This window comes from Sebastes fasciatus, chromosome 16, assembly GCF_043250625.1.
Source record: "Sebastes fasciatus isolate fSebFas1 chromosome 16, fSebFas1.pri, whole genome shotgun sequence".
NCBI lineage: Eukaryota > Metazoa > Chordata > Actinopteri > Perciformes > Sebastidae > Sebastes > Sebastes fasciatus.
The window spans coordinates 31,937,233-31,959,874 of NC_133810.1; the positions used below are offsets into that span (position 1 = coordinate 31,937,233).

General features: G+C 40.7%; 2 protein-coding genes across 2 annotated transcripts in view; both read left to right on the forward strand.

The window, feature by feature from the left end:
- LOC141752673 (protein NLRC3-like) overlaps window positions 1-22,642 on the forward strand; it is a 782,294-nt gene that overhangs the window by 299,641 nt on the left and 460,011 nt on the right. The window contains exon 14 of the mRNA XM_074610793.1: window positions 1,500-1,616. Coding sequence (XP_074466894.1) covers window positions 1,500-1,616 — 117 coding nt within the window. The remainder of the gene's footprint in view (window positions 1-1,499; window positions 1,617-22,642) is intronic.
- Window positions 19,647-22,596, forward strand: LOC141752680 (uncharacterized). Its single transcript, XM_074610806.1, has 2 exons — window positions 19,647-20,831; window positions 21,146-22,596. Exons 1-2 carry the CDS (start codon window positions 19,826-19,828, stop codon window positions 22,213-22,215), a joined length of 2,076 nt encoding a protein of 691 aa, XP_074466907.1. The 5' UTR covers window positions 19,647-19,825; the 3' UTR covers window positions 22,216-22,596.

Sequence of the window (22,642 nt, forward strand, 5' to 3'; positions counted from 1 at the left end):
TAATCTGTGTTAACTGTAGGAGTGAACAGCAGACGGAGCATGTTGATGGTGAAGTGATCCAGCAGCAGGAGGACCTGCAGGAGCTCTGCTTCACACACCGTCACTGAAGGAGTCTGACTCTGAGAGGGGTTTATAAAACCTGACAACAAACAGACTTAAAATAACTTTCTTCATTTATTAGAAAGAGTTTTCTTTTGATGATCTGTTATTTCCCCTCATTAACTTTTATTAAGGATCCAGTTAAAGTCAGACAGAGAAGGAGAGTCTCTCTTTTACACCTTTTACATCATTTATCCTCATTTCCATTCAGTCACATGAGGCTGATAATTCCTGAATGTCGGGTTTGATATGAGTTACATCATTTCACTTTTCCCTCAAACATTCAGCCTAATACATAACTTCTACTGTCAGAATATCAATAACTACAGACGCTAATAATGAATACATAATATAAAGATATTGTGCCAGTAGAGATGGTTCCTGGTCCTCTAAGCAGGACTCAGTCCACAGTAGAGATGGTTCCTGGTCCTCTAAGCAGGACTCAGTCCACAGTAGAGACACAGATTGCTGCTGTTATTCATATGCAGGTGTTTGTTAAACAGGTAACAGACTACAGAGAGGAAACACTGCTGCTCTGCCACTGAGAATAACTGAGTGTCTTTATTAGTATTAGTACAGTTCAGACATAAACAGCTGTTGAAGCCGACTGACAGCTGATCCAGATGTGATCAGCTGCTGCTGTCATCAGAAACGGACGTCGCTTCACGTGACGCTTCAGAGGAAACAACGTCTCATGTCTCTATAAACATATTTCCTCGTTTCCTCTCTCCTCGAGTCTTTTCCTCGCCTCCTCCGCTTGCATCTCCCGTGGGCGGGACTAAGACGCGAGGAGAGGAGTCGAGGAGAGGAGTCAAGCCGTATAAAAGCACAAATGGGAAAGACCCTCTCAGTCTCGCCTGTGACTCTTGTACAAACTTGTTTCCTTTCCTGTTTAACCTCTCAGGCTGACTTCAGATCAGAAGATGATTGACTGTGAGGAGGAAGAGGAGGACAGAGCAGAGTCTCTAGTCTCTGACTGTCTGACTATGAAGACTGACCGGTCAATGGGGAAACCTCCAGAGTTCAGTAATGATCCTGGACCCTCAGAGTCAAAGTAAGAGAGCTGCTACTAACTCATTTATAGGACTCATTTGTAGTTTCCTCTGACAATACCATGTTTTCTGTTGATTTTGTGTTTGTATATTCAAATTTATACAAAATGTATTTGCCTACTACAATTTAACAGACTTCGTCAAATAACCTCTTCCTCTTAGTGTCTGTGACAGCTGTCAGTCAGCTAGAGAAGATGTAATCTAATCTAAGAAAACGGCTACAAACCTTTAAACCTCGTTATTGTTGACAGCAGCAGTAGTTTGTGTGTTTAGAGAGACCTTAATGACCTAAAAGAGAATTTATCAAGGATTCATGTGATGTGAATAAAATCATGTTGGTGTTTGCAGAGTTCAGTCCAGACGGAGAGCAGAGTCTCCAGTACCCAGCTGTCTGTCTATGAAGAGTGACTGGTCCATGTGGCTTCCTCCATTCTTCAGTAATGAACCTGGACCCTCAGAGTCAAAGTAAGAGACTGTTTCTACTGTAAGCTGACCTGATGGATGATGATGCATTGAGGATGAAGACTAAATGTTCTGCTAACAGATTTATATTCTGATGCAGAACTATTAGTGCAGATCTTACCAGGATCTTCCCTCTAGCTTTAAAACTGAGCCGCTACAACCTCTGAAAGACAGAATAGCGTCCGTCGGATTGTTAAGAGGTTAATAAGACAGCCAGATGGTAAATTCAGCTCATTAGTGTTGTTGAAAGCAGGAGAGTTGAAATAAAGGAACACTGTCATCACAGACTGAATGCTGAGTTCAAACAGAAAAGTAGCAACACTTTAACTGTTCCCTGAGACCATCTGAGCTTTGAGACAGTGTCGTCCAATCAACAAAGCATTTTAGTTATAAAGACATGTCTTCACAGGAAGAGGAGTGATGTCTCTTTGGAGGAGCAGCTGTCCTGCTGTGCTTTGTGTCAGGACGTCCTGAAGGATCCAGTCTCTACCAGCTGTGGACACTGGTTCTGCAGACAGTGCATCACCTCATACTGGGACCAGTCTGCTTCATCAGGAGACTCCTCCTGTCCCCAGTGTGGACAAAGATCCAGAACCAGAGGTGGACTGCAGCCAGCCGGTCAGACCAGCACTGTACAAAGTAAGACTCTACATCTGTCTGCTGACGTCTCCATGTCTGAAAACACTACTTGTTCTTTTAATACATAAAGAGTCATAAAAGTCTCACCAGGTCCTGCGAGGACACTAGGGGACGCGCTGCTCCACTCAACTGGCCGTTCAAGCCATAGACATATATACATACGCCAACGTTGACGTACGGTCCAGAGCTCAATGTGGCGTCTATGTATTTATGTCTATGGGTCAAGCGGTGACGTGGAATGCACCTGATTGGTTCCTGGTTTTCTGCTCGCCGTTTCAAACAGGAAACAACATGGCGGCCTGCTCATAAACTTTCTGTTATTCCGTCTAAACAATCCACCAAAATCTACTTCTGAAAACATTTGAAGCGAGATCTAGGCGATGCCTCTGCTGAATCTGGTTTTATTTCAGAACTAGATCTCCTAGTTTGACAGCTTGACAGTTTTGTGAGCCAATGCGTCGCGCATGACGGGCTCATGTGATTAAAGCAACGGCCAATGAGGAAACTCCGACACTCGGCCGACAATCGTGTAACTTCATCCCTCATTCAGTGACAGACTTCTGCGGTTGTAGGGCTGCTGGCCCTCTGCAGTCCAGCCTTGAAGACAGAGAAAACAAGAGAGACAGCACGAGCGAGAGGACGATCAGTAGAAGAGAGACAGAGAGACGTAGCGTGGCGCTGTTGTGAATGAGAGAAAGAAATGTTATTTTCTGATTGTTTCACGGCGTTAACGTTCTAAAGCAGAAATAAATAACCCTGAAATACTCAACATGATTTACTGTGGAGACGGACGCTTTTAGTTTCACTTTCCTCCTCTGCATTCATTACATCCAACGTGCAGCAGTAAATGTCGTCACAGTGAGATAAAACCAACGTTTATTTTTTTCCAGCATGTTTTTTAGATGAAACGGGCGACACACTGAACGGCAGACTACAGAGTGTGTTTACCGCTGCGACCACCAACATCCCTCGTCACATGTCATGTTGCTTTTTCTTACATCAGAGGACTAATTTGCTGAATCTTCACAGGTCTTTAGACCGTAGTGGAAACACAGACAACAGTGGACTGAAGGAACCTTTCAGGTCCTTAAAAGTAGTAGGACTAAAAAGTCCCAGGAACTTTTGGTGGAAACCCGGCTTTTGTTAATAAAAACAGGTCCACACAACGAGATATGAACATATCCTGCATTATTTGATGAGTGGATGAGTTTTAAATATTACAGGGAGGAAGGAACAGCCACAGTGAGCTGTTTAGATGAAGAGCTGCAGACGGACAGCTGAGGCTCCGCCTCCTCTGCTGTCACTCAAACATGTACACCGACTGATGCTTCCACTAAAACTGGACTGTTTAACCTTTACTTCTTTTTATTTACTTTATATTGATCACTTCAATATTGGCAATGGAAATAATAAGCAGATGTTCTTTATTTTGTCTCAAACTGTTTCCCTTCTCTTTCAGCAGATAGAGGTCTGCAGGAGGTTGTAGATGAACATAAGATCAGTCTGAAGGAGAGATGTGAACGTGTGACTGAAGGAACTGATGAAACAGGAAGTGGAACCCTCCTCAACAGGATCTACACTGAGCTCTACATCACAGAGGGACAGAGTGAAGAGGTTAATACCCAACATGAGGTGATGCAGCTTGAGACAGCTTCCAAGAAGAAGACCCTCCATGACGCTCCAATCAAGTGCCAGGACATCTTTAAAGCCTTACCTGACCAACGGGGACACATCAGAGTCGTTCTGACGAACGGCGTTGCTGGCGTTGGAAAAACCTTCTCAGTGCTGAAGTTCACTCTGGACTGGGCAGAGGGCTTGGAAAACCAAGATGTCAGTCTGGTGGTTCTGCTTTCGTTCAGGGAGCTGAACTTGATCAGAGATGAGCAGTACAGTCTTCTCATGCTGCTCCATGTTTTCCATCCAACATTACAGAAGGTCACAGCAGAGAAGCTCGCTGTCTGTAAAGTTCTGTTCATCTTTGACGGCCTGGATGAAAGCAGACTTTCACTGGATTTCAAGAACAATGAGGTCGTGTCTGATGTCACCCAGAAGTCATCAGTCAACGTGCTGTTGACAAACCTCATCCAGGGGAATCTGCTTCCCTCAGCTCTCGTCTGGATAACTTCCCGACCTGCAGCAGCCAATCAGATCCCTCCTGCATGTGTTGACAGGGTAACAGAAGTACGAGGCTTCACTGACGCCCAGAAGGAGGAGTACTTCAGGAGGAGAGTCAGTGATGAAGAGCTGTCCAGCAGAATCATCTCACACATCAAGACATCCAGGAGCCTCCACATCATGTGTCTAATCCCAGTCTTCTGCTGGATCACTGCTACAGTTCTGGACCACATGTTGACTACAGACCAGAGAGGAGAGCTGCCCAAGACCCTGACTGACATGTACTCACACTTCCTGTTGGTTCAGACAAAGAGGAAGAAGCAGAAGTATGGTGAGGGACGTGAGACGAGTCCACAGGAGCTGACGGAGGCTGACAGGGAAGTTCTTCTGAAGCTGGGGAGGCTGGCGTTTGAACAGCTGGAGAAAGGACACATCATGTTCTACCAAGAAGACCTGGAGCGATGTGGTCTGTATGTCACAGAGGCCTCGGTGTACTCAGGAGTTTGTACAGAGATCTTCAAAAGAGAGTGTGTGATCTTCCAGAAAACAGTCTACTGCTTTGTTCACCTGAGCGTTCAGGAGTTTCTGGCTGCAGTCTACATGTTCCACTGTTACACAAACAAGAACACAGAGGTACTGAAGGACTTCCTGGGAGAAGGATATGATCATTCAACCCTGGATGACTTCCTGGAGAGAGCCATGGAGATATCCCTGAGGAGTAAAAATGGCCACCTGGACCTGTTTGTTCGCTTCCTTCATGGCCTCTCTCTGGAGTCCAACCAGAAGCTCTTAGGAGGTCTGCTGGGTCGGACAGACAACAGTCCAAAAATCATCCAGAGAATCATCAACAACCTGAAGGAGATGAACATGTATAATATAGGAACCCCTCCTGACAGAAGCATCAACATCTTCCACTGTCTGACGGAGATGAACGACCACTCGGTACATCAGGAGATCCAAGAGTTCCTGAAGTCAGAGAACAGATCAAAGAAGGAACTCTCTGAGATCCACTGCTCAGCTCTGGCCTACATGCTGCAGATGTCAGAGGAGGTTCTGGATGAGTTGGACCTGGACAAGTACAACACAACAGAGGAGGGACGACTGAGACTGATTCCAGCTGTGAGGAACTGCAGAAAAGCTCGGTAAGTCCAGATGTGATTAACTTTATAGATCAGTGTAGATTAGTAGTTTAGTTCTTCAAATATACACACTATAAATTATTCTTAAAATATAATATTCTTATAAGTGTTCCACGTGTTTATTACATAAATATGTCAGTTGTATTTTGTCACAGATGTTCTTGAGCTGTTTCAAATGTTGAGTTCAAAATGTTTCAGTACTTTGTGTTTCTAGCTGTCAAGTTAATGAACACTTATTCTATTTATTTAGAATAATTGTTACATCTTACAGTTTTTTCTGATTTATATTTTTGGGTGATGGAGACGACATGTGAACCTGGTAAAACAAATGAAAAGAACAAAAGATCAGCTGTCTGGTGGAGCGCTGGGTCTAACCGGTGTAACGGCAGCAACAGAACGTTTGCTGATCCGGTGGGGAGTCGGGGCGGTCCTGGGATCAGAGCTCTGGTGCTGGGGTTTGCTTTCAATAGGCCTTGCACCACATTACACCTTACCTCGTGTGTTTTTGGGCTCATCTCTGTCGTTGGCTTCAAATCCAAACTGTTGCCATGTTGCCACAGTTTTAGTTTTCTTTGAGACCAGCTCTGCCATGTCTCGTCTCATCACCCCAAAAAACACATGAACTTCCTAGTAAACAAACCTCTTCTTGTTTATAAACCAACATTACATCATAATATTACGTTAATCACGTTGTCATATTGCAAATACAGGCTGGATTTAGCACTGTGTCTCTGTCGGCACAGGTTGTTGATGTCTGATACTTTTTAGTTTGCCAGAACGTGTCATAATGACAAATGTCGGTTCCGCCAGTTAGACCGGACAGACCGGCTAAACCGAAAATTTACCCAACTCCAGCATTAGCCACCGTAAACTACTGGTCATACGAGACAAAGACTGTCGTTGTAAAACCCCTGAGTGTGTTGAATCGAGCAATGGTGCATTTTATTGCTCATGAAGTCAAGTTGTGTTCCATCATCGTGTTTTTAAGTCTTTCCTTTTATTCTGTTCCTCACAGAAGGAAACTCAGGTGTTTCTCTCTCTTGATGCTGTAGAGAAGAGTAGTAACAGGAAATACACAGCTTCCACCAATAACAGCGGTCTGATGAATAATATATCTAATTATATGAATGTTTAATTATGTACAGGTCTAATATTATTACACGATCTGTTTCATTTCTCTACGGTTTGGCAGGAGTCACTGAATTTTCCCATTTATGGACGTGAACCTGACAGCAGCAGGTAGCTAGAAAAGAGAGGTCATCTTTATCAACTGTATTATTATTACTTATTCACTGAGTTTTTAAAATGATTTTCTAATCAAGAAGGCCTCATGCTAACTTTGTAGAGACAGACCTGGGATCAGATCTCACTGACAGACTGGACATTATGGAAGCCTCAATGTAACTACATGTTCTCTCTCTTCATCTGCAAGATTAAAGAACAACAAAGATTAAAAGTCTGCAGGTTTGAGAGAGAGTGATGAGAATTATTGTTTCATGTCAAACAGTGAGATAAGATTAGCTGAACCACTGATGTGAGGAGCAAATGTTAATCAAAGAAGTATATATCAAACTGTTTAGTCATCAAATGCATGAAGTACATATAAACTGTCCTCTTTCATAATAACATATTTTGTAATCTTTGTGTCATCACAGACTTTTTGTCTGTGAACTCTCAGATACTTACTGGGAAGTTGTGGCCTCAGCTCTGAAGTCCAACCCCTCCCATCTGAGAGAGCTGGACCTGAGTGTCAACTACCTGCAGGATTCAGGAGTGAAGCTGCTTTCTGCTGGACTTGAGAGTCCAAACTGTAGACTGGAGACTCTGAGGTCAGTTCACTGACTGTAGTTCATGTAGTCTGTAGACACACTCTCTCTGCACTGGCTCTGCTCCAGATGGCTCTAGAGAGGGACATTCACGTTTTCACGTCGGTCACAGTAGCTCTCCAACACGCTTGGCACACAGGAGAGGCTTCAGATGGTTGTAATCTCCTCACCTCACCGCTAGATACCTCCAGATCCTACACTCTGGACCTTTAACCACAGACCTTATTTCATGCACCTAACTAAAAACCCATTGACCTCCAGACGAGGAAACAGGAAGTGCTAAAATGCTGACTCATTTCTGGGTTTTAGGACTCATTCCTGCAGCTCTCTATTTGAACATGTCTAAAGGTGCAGCACTCTTCAACAAACACGTAATGCACCAACTTAAAGGCACATAAGTGATGATTATGAACGTCACCATCTAACCAGAGGTTTCTATGGTTCTAAGTTATTCCCACGTTCTTTTTGACAGCAGATCTAACTGTGCTCTGTTTTCATGTCAGCATTGTCTAATTATTTGAAGCAAAAACCAAATAGATATTCTGCATCAGAAACATCTTTGCAGGTTCATATTTATAAATCTATCTGAATACAATACTCACATGTTCATATGTACATTCAAAGAGTTATTGATGTCTGTCATCATTCCTTCTGTCTGTGAAGCAATCCCCGTTTAACCTGAGTGTTACGAGATGAGGACTAAATCCACAGTCTTGTTGTGTGTAAAATGACCTGTAACGTTGATCTTAAACTAATCGGAGGCTTCAGCAGTCTGAGTTAGATGTATTAGGGCTGGGTGACCTGGACAAAATCAAATATCACAATATTTTTTTGTGTAAATGACCAATAATAGAACAGCTAGAACAGTCTGGTAAGTTCAGAAAATGACATCACTTTACTGTAATTTAGCCTTTAAAACCAGGGAGACAACACTTATGCCATATCACGATATTACTAGGGCTGTCAATCCATTAAAATATTTAATCACGATTAATTGCAAATGAATCACACACTTTTTAACCGTCCAAAATGTACCTTAAAGGGAGATCTGTCAAGTATTTAATCCTCTTATCAACATGGGAGTGGACAAATATGCTGCTTTATGTAAATGTATGTATATATTTATTATTGTAAATCAATGAACAACACAAATAAATGACAGGTATTGATCCAGAAACCCTCACAGGTACTGCATTTAGTATAAAACAATATGCTCCAATCATAACATGGCAAACTGCAGCCCAACAGGCAACAACATCTGTCAGTGTGTCAGTGTGCTGACTTGACTATGACTTGCCCCAAACTGCATGTGATGATCATAAAGTGGGCATGTCTGTAAAGGGGAGACTCGTGGGTACCCATAGAACCCATTTACATTCACTGATCTGGAGGTCAGAGGTCAAGGGACCCCTTTGAACATGGACATGACAGTTTGGAGCGTTATTTAACCTCTTCATGACCAGCCAGTCTGACATGGTTGGTACTGATGGATTCATCAGGTTTACTAGTTTACTATGATACCAGTAGTAGTAGCAGTAGCAGTGGTAGTAGTAGTAGTAGTAGTAGTAGTAGTAGTATGACATGGTTGGTACTGATGGATTCATCAGGTTCTGTAGTTTCAGATGATACCAGTATCTTCACTCTAGCTTTAAAACTGAGCCGCTACAACCTCTGGACGATTGATTGCGTTAATGCGTTAAAGAAAATGTTGGCGTTAAAACAGTTAACTTTGACAACCCTAGATATTAGGATATCCAAAATCTAAGACGATATCTCGTCTCGTATCACGATATCGATATAATATGTATATATTGCCCAGCCTTAGTATGTATCCAGTCAGTATGTTGTGTTTGACAGTTTCCTTGTTGAGCTGCAGGAGGATTAGTAACTCAAAGAGGGAATTTGGTACTAAACAGTCTGTAACTTTGATTTGTCGGACTCAGACTGCTGAATCTTCATATTAGTTTCAGTGGAACTTCTGAAGTCATTTCTTACAGTGTAGTTGTGTTATGAAGGGACCACTTCACAGGAGGAATGATTACTGCCACCAATAACTCTTTTAATGTACATATGACATGTGGCTGTTGTTTACAGACACACTTGAACAAATGTGGACCTTTCCTGTAAATGACATAAACCTGCTAAGCTCCCAGATACAGTGAGAAGAAGGCTATGTAATAAATGAAGTAATGAAGTCCAACAAGTCTGATTTAATATTGATCCTCTAATTCCAGACTTGACAGAGATCAGCAGCTTGTTATTGATGTGTGTTGACATGAACAGCTGTATGAATGTTGTGGTGACATCTGGATGATGTCTGTAGAAGGCTGACATTATGATGATCCACAATAACACAATGACAAAGTCACTCTACTCATTTTAGGGAAAAGATCATTGATTAGGACATAGTAATGTTGAGCTACACATTTAAAACCTGAAAACATCTGATTGGATTATAAAGTGATTTCTATCTTCATAATTTATTCTTTATTCAGATTGTGGCACTGCAAGTTGTCAGAGATCAGCTGTGCTTCTCTGATCTCAGCTCTGAAGTCCAACCCCTCCCATCTGAGAGAGCTGCATCTGAGTCACAACGAGCTGAAGGATTCAGGAGTAAAGCTGCTGTCTGGTTTTCTGGCGAGTCCACATTGTAGACTGGAGACTCTGAGGTCAGACACTATTTTTTACTTGTGTACTGAGATTAATATGATGTGAAAGTTGTGGTGACACTAAACTGCAGACATCAGGCTGATATTATACTGATCCACACTGAGTCTCTTAATGCTAAAGTCCATTTTCTTCTTCAGTGGTTTAGTCCATTGACTGGCAGATCAATGTTGAGCTACAGATTTAAAACCTTCATATATCACAACACCTGACTTTCATCATGTTTCTTTTTTCCAAGAAGTGCTAATATAAATATATAAATATGAAGAAAAAATAAATAATCTCTATTTCAGCTATCAGACAATAATAAATATGTTCAGTATTTTTTTTTTCTATAAATGTTATGAAGCTATATGATGCTTTTACTGACTGAAGAGTTTAAACTGAAGATCCTTTGATTTTATGACTCCACTATTCCTCAAATATATTGTAGATGTCTTATCTTAAATATCTTTTGTTCACATTTCCCCAAAATCCATCCTGACATATTTGACATCTTTAGAAACTTTAAGATCTTGAGTTGAATCTTGAATCAGTTTCTGTGGTTCTTATTTGTGTTTGGCTGCTCAACATGAGTTTGTATAGATGGATCCACTGGTGGAGCTGTCAGAGTTTAAGAGGTGAAATCACTACGTCTTTATTGAAGTAGCAGCACGTTGTCATTAATATTAATTAGAGCTCTGTTTCACTGTTTGTATTTGACAGTTTTTAACCTGCATCCTGTTGGCTTCAGGTTTTTGGAGTTTACATTTTCTAAACTTCTACGTTCTAAACCTTCTTCAGCTCTGAACACATTATTAAACATTGAATGATTTCAAGCAGGAACATTGTCTTCTAAACTTACATCATTTATTCTTTATTCAGATTGAGTCTCTGCAGTTTGTCAGAGATCAGCTGTGCTTCTCTGGCCTCAGCTCTGAAGTCCAACCCCTCCCATCTGAGAGAGCTGGAGCTGAGTCACAACAAGCTGAAGGATTCAGGAGTGAAGCTCCTGTGTAGTTTTCTGGAGAGTCCACACTGTAGACTGGAGACTCTGAGGTCAGTTCACTGACTCTCTCTTACTGTTAGAGATCTTATATGTTTAATTAACAATTGAACCTGATTTATGTACAAACATAACTTACATTCATGAAGTTGTTAATGTCCTTTTCTTCATATTTTCATGTTTCTTGAACTAAATTCAGTCTGCAGTCACTAAAGACTTGTGTTTCTTAAAGAAAGTGTAGAAAATGTCCACTGTTAGTTGTTAAAGTAAATGAATGTTTATCATTGTTGGTAAATGGTCACATCTGGATACAGAAGATCCTCTGAACTAATATTCAGGGTTCCTACGCAGTATGGAGAAGTATGGAATTTGATTTTAGAGAGATCAGCAGCTTGGTATTGATGTGTGTTGACATGACATGACATGAATTATAAAGTGATTTTTATCTTCATCATTTATTCTTTATTCAGATTGAGGAGCTGCAGTTTGTCAGAGATCAGCTGCACTTCTCTGGCCTCAGCTCTGAAGTCCAACCCCTCCCATCTGAGAGAGCTGAATATAGGTGGAAACAAGCTGAAGGCTTCAGGAGTGAAGCTGCTGTCTGATCTTGTGGAGAGTCCACACTGTAGACTGGAGACTCTGAGGTCAGTAGAGGGTTGGAGTCGGTCCATGCTGGTTTCAGCAGTATTGTTGTGATGTGTTTCCTCCGTTAAGCTGTGAGAGGAGAACGGTGACACACAGAGAGAGAGAGAGAACAGTCAGCCAATCAGATCAGCCAGAAGCTTGTTGTGATCATGTGTTAGAGTTGATGTGAAGAAGATGTTGTTGTTGTGTTCATGTCTCCAGGAAATAAAGCTGGATTACAGCTGACAGCATCACATCATGTACAAAGACAGTGGTCCTCATCCATCAAACTATCGTACCATCAAATCTGATCAGAAAGTGTGTGTTCTCTCATTGAGAAATAGAACCATCATAGAACCATGGTTACATTTAGTAACCATGTGGTCTTTATACAGACCAGAACCTCTGCTGAAGTCCAGTAATCACAGCTGACGTTTTACTGTTCAGTCTGTGTATGACCTTTAAAGAGGACCTATCAGGCTGATGTTCAGCTTCATACTTGTATTTTAGGTTTCTACTAGAACATGTTAACATGCTTTAATGTTCAAAAATCATTTTACTTTTCTTCTCCCGGCTGTGCTGCAGCACCTCTTTACACCCTCTGTCTGAAACGCTCTGTTTGATCTCCTTATCCAAAAAGACTCCATATTTAGTCGAGCTGTCAGAGTTAACGCAATAATAACCTGATCACGCAAGTTTGTTTTAACGCCACTAATACTTTAACGCATTAACGCAACTTGTGATTTTTAGGTTGTAGCAGCTCAGTTTTAAAGCTAGAGTGAAGAAACTGGTTTCATCTGAAACTACAGAACCTGATGAATCCATCGGTACCTACCATGTCATACTACTACTACTACTACTACTACTACTACTACTACTACTACTACTGCTACTACTACTACTGGTATCATAGTAAACTATAAACCTGATGAATCCATCGGTACCAGCCGTGTCAGACTAGCTGGTCATGAAGAGGTTAAATAACACTCCAAACTAACACTAAATGTTGACGAGGAAAAACTGTCATGTCCATGTTCAAAGGGGTCCCTTGACCTCTGACCTCCAGATCAGTGAATGTAAATGGGTTCTATGGGTACCCACGAGTCTCCCCTTTACAGACATGCCCACTTTATGATAATCACATGCAGTTTGGGGCAAGTCATAGTCAAGTCAGCACACTGACACACTGACAGCTGTTGTTGCCTGTTGGGCTGCAGTTTGCCATGTTATGATTGGAGCATATTGTTTTATGCTAAATGCAGTACCTGTGAGGGTTTCTGGATCAATATCTGTCATTGATCTGTGTTGTTCATTGATTTACAATAATAAATATATACATACATTTACATAAAGCAGCATATTTGTCCACTCCCATGTAGATAAGAGGATTAAATACTTGACAGATCTCCCTTTAAGGTTCATTTTCGACGGATAAAAAATGTGTGATTCATTTGTAATTAATGGTGATTAAATATTATAATGGATTGACAGTCCTAGTAATATCGTGATATGGCATAAGTGTTGTCATTTCCTGGTTTTAAAGTCTAAATTACAGTAAAGTGATGTCATTTTCTGAACTTACCAGACTGTTCTAGCTGTTCTATTATTGGTCATTTACACAAAAACATATTGTGATATTTCATTTTGTCCAAGTCACCTAGCCCTAATACATCTAACTCAGACTGCTGAAGCCTCCGATTAGTTTAAGATCAACGTTACAGGTCATTTTACACACAACAAGACTGTGGATTTAGTCCTCATCTCGTATGCGTCCTTCCTGCATTTGGCAGTTTAAACTGTGTTAATTCTAGTCTGGATTATGTGTTTAACTTGTCTAGTATGCGTTTGTAAAGTGTGCCGCTCTGCAGACCGTAGACTGGTCCATGTCTGTGATTGGTCATGTGCTACAAACCCCGCCCCTTCTATGTGAACGCGCTCACAGCCAGACTGAGAAACCCTGGGTTGACTTACCGAGTTGATCAGAACTGTCGTAGGACCGCTCAGCGGGATCTTGGTTGAGGGGTTAGTTAAACCAGATAAGGAGAAGATACCCTGGGTGTGTTGGACTGGCTTCGTAGTACAGGCCTCTGGTCTGTGAGCTCTGAGCTCAGTGTGTTCACTCCAATACGTTAACATGAGAGCTGAAAGGAAGCTGGCTACGCTGCACAGACTGAAGTCCTGCTGCTCTTTATACTGGATGCTGACTGACAGCTGATGAAGGGAGTCTCTGTAGACACTGATTGATGACTTCTGTTGTCTTCTTCTTCTCTCATCAGATGGAAAGGACGGAGGTTGTGATCTCTAACCACCATCATCCCTGTGTGTTCCTCTGGACCTGATAGAGTATCATCAGTGTATCTGTCCTTCTGCACAGTCTCTGCAGACACACTGAGACTCCTCCACTCCTTCTGCTCCACACTCCACCACCTCCTCCACCTGGACCTGGGTTTCACTTTGTCTTCATTCATTCATATATTCTGAACCCAAAGTGTCTCTGCAGATTAGTTCTAGGCATACAGTGCATAAGAGTAAAAATAAGGGAATAGTGCTAATAGTGCTAATAGTGCTAATAGTGATAATAGTGATAATAGTGCTTTAGGGGTTCTCTGTAAGGTTCAGGTCCTCAACTAACATTGAAAGCTTCATAGCATCTTTTTCTTCCTATGTTTCAGAGATGAAAAGTAAAGACACAGCTCCTGATGGAAAACATAGAAATTTGGTCTTGATTTCAGGAATCTATTTTTATGTATAAAAATAATGATTATGGATTATTGATTGCCAGGTCATTCATGTACGGGATCTTTCACAATTGTACCAAATATAACATTTTCCTTTGTTAGATTAGAAGAAAATACAAATTTAGTGGACAACCAAAAATGCAAATCATCCCAGAGAGCATTAGCAAAAATACATTCATAAAATAAATGTTCTGTAGTTTCAATGTGTTCATCACAGAACCAGCAGTTATTGTGATCAAAACCAAAACGGTTTCTTAAGAACTCAGCAGAGGGGGATATTATATATATTTCACTGAGAACCTTAAAGTGAACCTCCTTCACTTTTGGTGCAATAGGACATTTAAAGAATTTCGATCTCAGACTCTCAGCATCTTTTTTAGAGAAACGTTTTAGAATTGAATTTCTGTTTGAAGAGAACGGATATAAGTCTTTAGTAAAGGTGACGTTAGGTAGTTTTAAGTAAATGAGGTTGTGACCATTCACCAAAAGCGAAGGGAGATTGGGGGTTTACATTATCTTGAGATAAATGATATGTCATCACAATTACAGCTTGAGGGATTGCTTTGACAACATTGTTATACTGACCTCTGTCAACGAGGCTGAGTTTAGAACAAAAGCCCTCAAATGGTAGAATGTTTCCTGTATTGTCCAATAAATGCATCACAGATCATTTTCCTTTTTCTAACCAATTTTGTAAAAATATGGATTTATTTTTAAGTAATACATTCCGGCAATTCCGTATTGGGGTTTTATGGGGACTATAATTATGTTTGTATATCATTTTCCAATAAAGTAAAACCTGTTGATGAAACAAGGATCATTTGACGGGGAGTTTTGTGAAGTCATAGTTGCATCTAAGAAGGAAGCCGATGCCTCCTAGTTTAGTAAAAATTTCACTGGGCATATGAAACCAAAAGCTTTTTTCATGTTTTAGAAATGATCTTAATAGTTTCATTAATGTATTCAATATCAATAGCCTTAAGTCCACCTTCCTCATATTCTTTAACCATAGTGCCTTTCTTAATATAGTGTGTTTTCCTTTTCCAGATATAACTGAAATTAGCTTGGTTTATGGCTTTTATTGCATCTTTGGGAAGTGATAAGGAGTAAGCTGGGTAGATGAATCGGGAAATGCACTCCATTTCTGTAAGAAGAATTCGGGCTATGATAGAGATGTCTCTTTGAGACCAGGAATTTAAATGAGATTTACATAATTTAAATATTACTTATATTACGACAAGAGAATAATCGGATGTTTTGTTAGAAGGTGGCTGCAGTAGAAGAAGAAAGTTTAAGTTAAATGACTGTGAAGTCAGACTAAATCGATTCATAATGCTGTCAGCGAAGCATTCAGACTGAAATAAAACAACAATCACGTCTTTTATCAGTTTTATTTCAGTCACATATTGACCCTCAAATACTGAGGTGAAAGTCTTAAAGTCACAGTCTGATCATCTGCTGTTCACTTCATACTCTAATACACAGTCAGAGTACTAATACTACAGTGCAGAAATACTACAAGTCCTGCTTTCCAGTAAAAGTACAGAAGTATTAGCATCAAAATCAACCTAAAGGATGAAAAGTTCTGGCCCTCATTATGCAGATGACAGAGTGATGTTCTTTATAGACCTTTCAACCAGAGTTACAGACGGCTCTACTGTAAAAACAAAGAATAAAAGTCAATAATAATCCAGAAACAAAAATATATATAAAATAAGATAAAATCATTTAAACAATTCTAGCAAATACCCTCAGTTAAGAAATAAGATAAGATAAGAAACTACTTTATTTATCCTGATACAATGATCGTTTTTAGCTTGTGGGAATAATTATAAACAATAATAATAATAAAAAACAACAAGTAGTAATTATACTACTACTACTACTATTATTATTATTATTAATAATAATAATAATAATAATAATAATAATAATAATAATAAATTAATTAAAATCAGATAAAGCAAAATATAAATAATAAAATATAAACAGTAAAATATAAACAATAAAATAAAGATAAGAAATAATGAGATCTGCTGTTAACCCTAACCCTAAACAGCTGTAGTTAGTCACAATCATTATAATTAAAATCATAATCACACTGCCCTCCTGTGGACAAAGAGCATAACTACATATCTTGCTCTTTTATTTTGAAGGATGTAACTGGAAGTGTTTCTTGTATTTAATTCCTCTAACTTGATATTGATGCAGGTGTAGTTACCGACCGTGGCCACTAGGGGGCGTTAAGATCCTTCTCTGGGTGATGTTACATAGATCTCATGTTACTGAGGCTGTAGCTAGTTAACCAACCACTTTACATTTAAATATTACTTCACAGCTAGTTGGGCTGAACATTTTAAACAAATATATCAAGCTGTGATTTTTCTCACTAATATTGTGATTTAAATAGATTATTTTCTATAAATCAATCTCCTGTTTTTCTGCTGATTTGATGGCCTAATGTTACACAGTTACAGTGTTAGAAAGTACATTTACTTTCATGCCACTTTATACTTCTACTGCAGGACATTTCAGAGGGACAAGTTGTCCTTCTTACTCCATTTATCTGCATTTACGCTCTACATTTATCTGACAGCTTTAGTTACTAGTTACTTTACAAACATGTGAAAATGCACAGCTGAAACTATTAATCGATTAACTTATTAATCGATTTACTGAAATTAATTGGCAACTATTTTTGATTATGTCATTTTTTAAGCAAAATCATTTCATGGTTCCAGCTTCACAAATGTGACGATTTGCTGCTTTTCCTTTTTAATTATTTTATTATATATAAATCTATCTAATGATATAATATGTCATAGTTTAACAGTCACAGGGGACGTTTTCTTTCTTTTAATACTTAAAGTACATTTTCCTGATTATACTTACATACTTTTACTTAAGTAACATTTTCAAAGCAAGACTTTTACTTGTGACAGAGTATTTTTACAGTGTGGTATTAGCACATTTATTTAGGATCTGAATACTTCCTCCAACACTGCACAGTTGTTAACACAATACGTTTTTATTAATAATCACAAACTGGCTTTGGAAGTAACCTGAGGTAGTTTTTAACAAAACAAAAGTATGATTTTAGCTGTCATTCATATGATATTACATTAGTGCTTTACTTCATAAATCAAAGATATTCCGTGTTTAAAGTAATCAGCTTGTTTAAGGTGAGACAGCTCAGTCTGGGTTCAACTTTAATGGTATATTTAGTTGTAACAGTTTGACTCTGATCAATAAATGTCAGGTTGTCCTGTATAATGTTAATAATGAATATCAGTGAGGTGTTTCTTCAGCTGATAATCATAATTCAGATTGATACTCTCTGATCAGCATCACTGTGTTCATGTTGTTGAGTCTAATTGTCTGATAAATGTTAGTTGTGACACCTACAGTACAGGTAGTTATGGCTGAAACCTTGTCTACGTACAGTGCAGGTAAATAACACCTGGCAGGTGTGTTTTTGTTAGAAACAGCAGGAATGTGATGAAGCTGCAGGTGTTGGGAGTTCTTGTTCTTCATCTGTGCTCGTTGTGTTTTTAATGCAGTGGGTTTCTTTGCTTCACGGTGTGAATAGTTGACCTCATATCAGTCACACTGATGTGAATACAGACAGTAGAAACTGGTTTATCAAGAAAATCACGTTGAACAAATGTTAAATCTAATGTGTGTCGGTTCACTTTCCTCTGTGACAGGACTACATATATGTAGAGACTGTCATCATGCAGTTTGTATTACCCTGAGGCCTAATTGGTGGATATGTAAGCATCCTAATCACTCCACCTCAATTCAGTGAGATGTTTTCATTAGATGAAAGAGCATCAAAACTGCACAAAATACACTCATCTGACGGGTAGTCAGTCTGTTTATAGTCTTAAAAGTAAGCCCTGTTTGAGCTGATGTGGCTCATTGCTATGGAGATTATCTACTGCTTTTTTTTAGTCATGAAGCAGCTTAGCCATACACCCCTCTGGACAGGAAGCCAGTCCATTGCAGGGGCTCAACCCACATCTACAATTTAACCTCTTACCATTCCAGCCCCTTGTGTAGGGGGGTAGGGTTGGGGGAAAGGGGATGTTCAGGAGTAGATAATAGAAGTCAACAGTAGATGCCACATAGAAGGGGTGTACATTATGTCTCATAAGTTCTTGCATCATTTTTTGGGTTGATACCATTTGTTACACAGATTTGGTGCTGAATTTAACCTCCTTTTACATTGGGAGAATTGATAAAAGATTATCAACAATCCCTCCAAAAGACCACATTAAGACACCAAGACCTTGAGGAACACAGTAGAAAAAGACATGCTGTGATTTGGTATCAAAACCTTTTGACATTTGGACATTTCTCCAAGAATTCTCCTTGTCAATCTAGCTAGGAAAGCCATCCATCCTCTGAATGCTCTAGGTCTCTAGTTTGTGGGTTAGGGTTAGGGTTAGGGTTTGATCCTTATGTGACACAGTGATTTTTGAGGGCCAAATCAAATGCAGAAGTCAAATACAAAAAGAAACATTGCACCAGTGTATCCTGGCAGATAGCTCAGTGTGGTAGATAAGAATTTATCAACGTACTATACTATTACTTTTTTCCCCCAAAAATTCAGCATACTATATGACTTTTTTTAAGAACATTTTTCGACATACTATACTGCGACTTTCTTAGTACAAATTTTCAACATGCTACAGAATGACTTTTTTTTTCAAAATATTTTTGACATATTACTTTTTTCATGACATTTTTTGTCCTACAATAGTATGCCTTTTTTTCATGAATTTTTTTTTTTTAATAGCATTTTTCGAACACAACTTTTTTTACATGCTATGTTATGACTTTTGAAATAGCTCAGGTTGGTAGATATCTGGTTGGAATATTGGCGGTTGTGAGTTTGATCCTTATATGACACGATGGGTTTTGAGGTCTTACTTCAAATAAAGAAGTCAAATACAAAAAGAAACAATACATCAACATATCTGGTGAGATAGCTCAGTGTGGTAGATAACTGGACGGAATACCTACGAGGGACTAGCACACCGCTACAGCACTGCAGGCCTAGAGAAGGCACAATACCAGTGGATAGACAGGTACGTTATCATCAATATTTTTTTCTATTATTGGTGACATGAGCAGCTCATAATCACAACTTACATTGCTTTTCATATTTCATATTTCCAGTTTTGATGAAAGAAAATCCCTTTGCATTCATTTAGCTCATAGGAATAATTATATTGTCATGAGTGAATACACTGGACTGCACATAGTGAATGATATGACTGCTTTAACATTCATGGCTATATTTGTCTCCATTCTTTCTTTCAGGGATTGCTGTGCAGCGTTTAAGGTGGCAGAATCTTGTGCAGGAGAGCATCTGAACTGGGATGCTTGGAGGACAACTGATGCCATTGTTGCTGAGGCCACTTCTGGTAACCTGCTGAACGTCTGTGCATCACGATCAGACTTCAATACAAACATGACCATCAAGCTGGACTTGTTCCACTGTCTGAGGCGGTTTCTCCGGGAGTGTGTGTCAGAGCACCATCCTCTGTACAGCTCTTTTGCCCAGTTTCTGTCTGCAGCCTTTTCTGTGGTGGACCAGGAAGACCTGCAGAAGCTTAAAGACGCCTATGCCTTCTGTGGAATTCAGCCTGCCAACCCAACAAAGCCACACACTCGCGAGCACTGCAGGACCAGAATTCCACTGCCTGAGGAGCTCATCAAGAGAGTCGAGGGAGTTTTCCAGCACTTTCACCTCACGTGTGATCCAAATGGTGCTCCTCTCTTCAAGCCCTCTATGCTGAAGACATGGCGGATTCAGCGTGTGCACATCCTGCGAGGTTGCCTGAGTGATCCTGAGGTGGAGGGTGGGATCTTGTACAGACATGGAGGAACAGTGCAGCTGAATCATGTGAAGGGTGAAGGTGCTAGAGTTCCTGTTTGGATCCCCATCAGAGGCACATCCCAGCAGGAGGGATACCATTTCCACCAGGCTCAGTGGGTCACTGGAACACGTGTCTCCACAGAGCTGTTTCAGGCACAGGGGATGACAGGGGTGGCGCGGTGGAATTACCAGCGTCTGGTGGACTTGAAGCAGCCGGGTGTCCACCTCCCAGCTGTCTTTGATCCAGCGTTGATGGCAGAGCTCAATGCAGTCTCTGAACGGGTGTTGGGGCACGTGAAATATCCTGCTTTTCAACTCTCTAACAGAGACACTGGAGAGAAGTTTGGCCTGGAGTATGTTGAGCCTGGTTGCCGCCCAGTTCCTCTAGACTGGGACAAGCACAGGAGCAAGACCGACTCTACCACAGACCGGAATCCACCTCCGCAAAGCAGCCAGCTCACTGCCCAGTCTGAGCCTCTTCAGTCATCCTCCATGGCACCACAGAAGCTGTTTCAGTTTGCTGCATGCCCTCCTGCTGACTTGGCTATAAAACCAGAAGTGACTCCAAGTGCAACTCCCGAGCCTCAGACAGAGCCAGGTAAACATTTGACAGACAGACAAAGTACTTGACAAAACTTCAGCATCAGTAACTGGATTTTCATCCTATTTATTTAGTAAATACCCTAATAGATGTGTTGCATCTTTCTTTTCTTAGAGATGAGACAATATGAGGGCCTTATTTGATGTGTTAATGAATCTACTTTTACATAAACATACCAGTCAGCCATGAGCCATTATCTAAAAAATCTGACAAAGTATAAAATGTTTTCACCCATGCGAGTGTATGAATTGGGGTTTTCCCCCTTCTGTGTGCCAGAATGATTTATTGTACTCCGTCTTTTATTTTGATAGAAACCACATCTCCGCCGTCTCTGCCCCTGCTGTCCTCCCCAACTGGAGCTCGCACTGGACCTGTGAAGACTGGTGGGAGGGTATTTGTGTTGGACCACAAACGCTGGCCAGCCCCTATGAAGCAGGTTATTGACAACCTGCTGAACAAACACCGTGGGCAGAAGGACATGCTCAAGCTTGTGGACCAGGACTATGCTGCTCTAGTTCACAACACCTGTACAGACTCAAACAGCATGCTCCACCCAACTACCAAACTACATATTTCACAGTACATAAAGCACCTCAGTAAATTATTAAACACCAGCTCCTCTTTAAACACCAGCCCCGAAAAACTGCAAGAGAGGCAGGAACTCTGGCACTCTCTGTCAGAGGGCAGTGAGACTACCACTGTGCCGGTTGTTACCATGCCTGTTGCAGTTTTTAACCCACCTCCACCTGTTCAGACCCTTGCCACACCTCTAACGCAAGCATCAATTGAGAAAATTGTTCATAACATAATGGAAAAGCAACAGCAGCACCAACACCAGCCTCAGCAACAACAACAACAACCACAGCAAAAGAAGGCACACACAAAAACATGTCTTTCCTGTGGCCAGCCAAAGTCGAGGTATGAGAATGATGGTTCTTCCATCCACTTCTTCTTCCAGCAAGGTCCTGTCAGATATTTCTACTGCTCCACTAAAGTTTTCAAGGCTTATGGTGCTGAAGGTCTGACAAACCCCAAAATGCCCTTTCAAGACTTTGCAGCTACAAAGTTCTTCCAGCAGGAACTGGACGCCACAAAAAAAAGGGTGGAGGAGCGAGGACAGCAGAAGAGGAAAAGGACTGACTCCCCGCAGACGGGTCGCAAGTGTCGGTTCTGTAAGATGGAACTGAAACAGGGCCCAAACAGTCCTCACATTCACACTGGATTCCCTGGAATAGCAGGGAAGTACATTTACTGCCCTGCTAAAGTCTTTTCCCTCTACAAAGATCAGGGCATGGAGAAGGAGATGACCTGGAAGGAGTTCCAGGTGTCTGCTTTTTATGAGAGAGAAAAAAAGAGATGGGAAGTTGAAAGGGGAAAATGAGAGACAGCGAGGGGGAGTGTTTTACCATGTGATCACGTCTGTCCGGGTCAAATTGATCACTATAAGCAGATTATTTAAACAGCATTTGCATAGGAATGATTCTGTCCCAAGCTTTTTGATCCATATTTTATTTATTTGTTTTTACCTTTATTTTATTCAGGGGGAGGTTCACTGAGGGCAATGCTCTCTTTTTCAGGAACGCCCTGATCACATTCACACAGTTACACATTCACACCTGGAAGCTGCCCAGTACAACCACAGTCTGATCTGCTGGTCACTGAGCAACTCCACTGGAGCGGTTGGGGGGGCCTTGCTCAAGGGCACCTCAGTGGTGGTAATGAGGGAGGGCCACCACTGCCCCATATAAGCGGTTTATCACTGTAACCGGTTTCCACTGTATATACTGTATATTTTGCTCATGTAAATA

What these genes read in the sequence shown, in the direction of transcription:
- LOC141752680 (XM_074610806.1), top strand. Translation starts at nt 19,826, where the DNA reads ATGACCATCAAGCTGGACTTGTTCCACTGTCTGAGGCGGTTTCTCCGG. An exon ending in CGAGCCTCAGACAGAGCCAG is followed by an intron (nt 20,832 to 21,145) that starts GTAAACATTTGA and finishes TTATTTTGATAG; the next exon opens with AAACCACATCTCCGCCGTCT.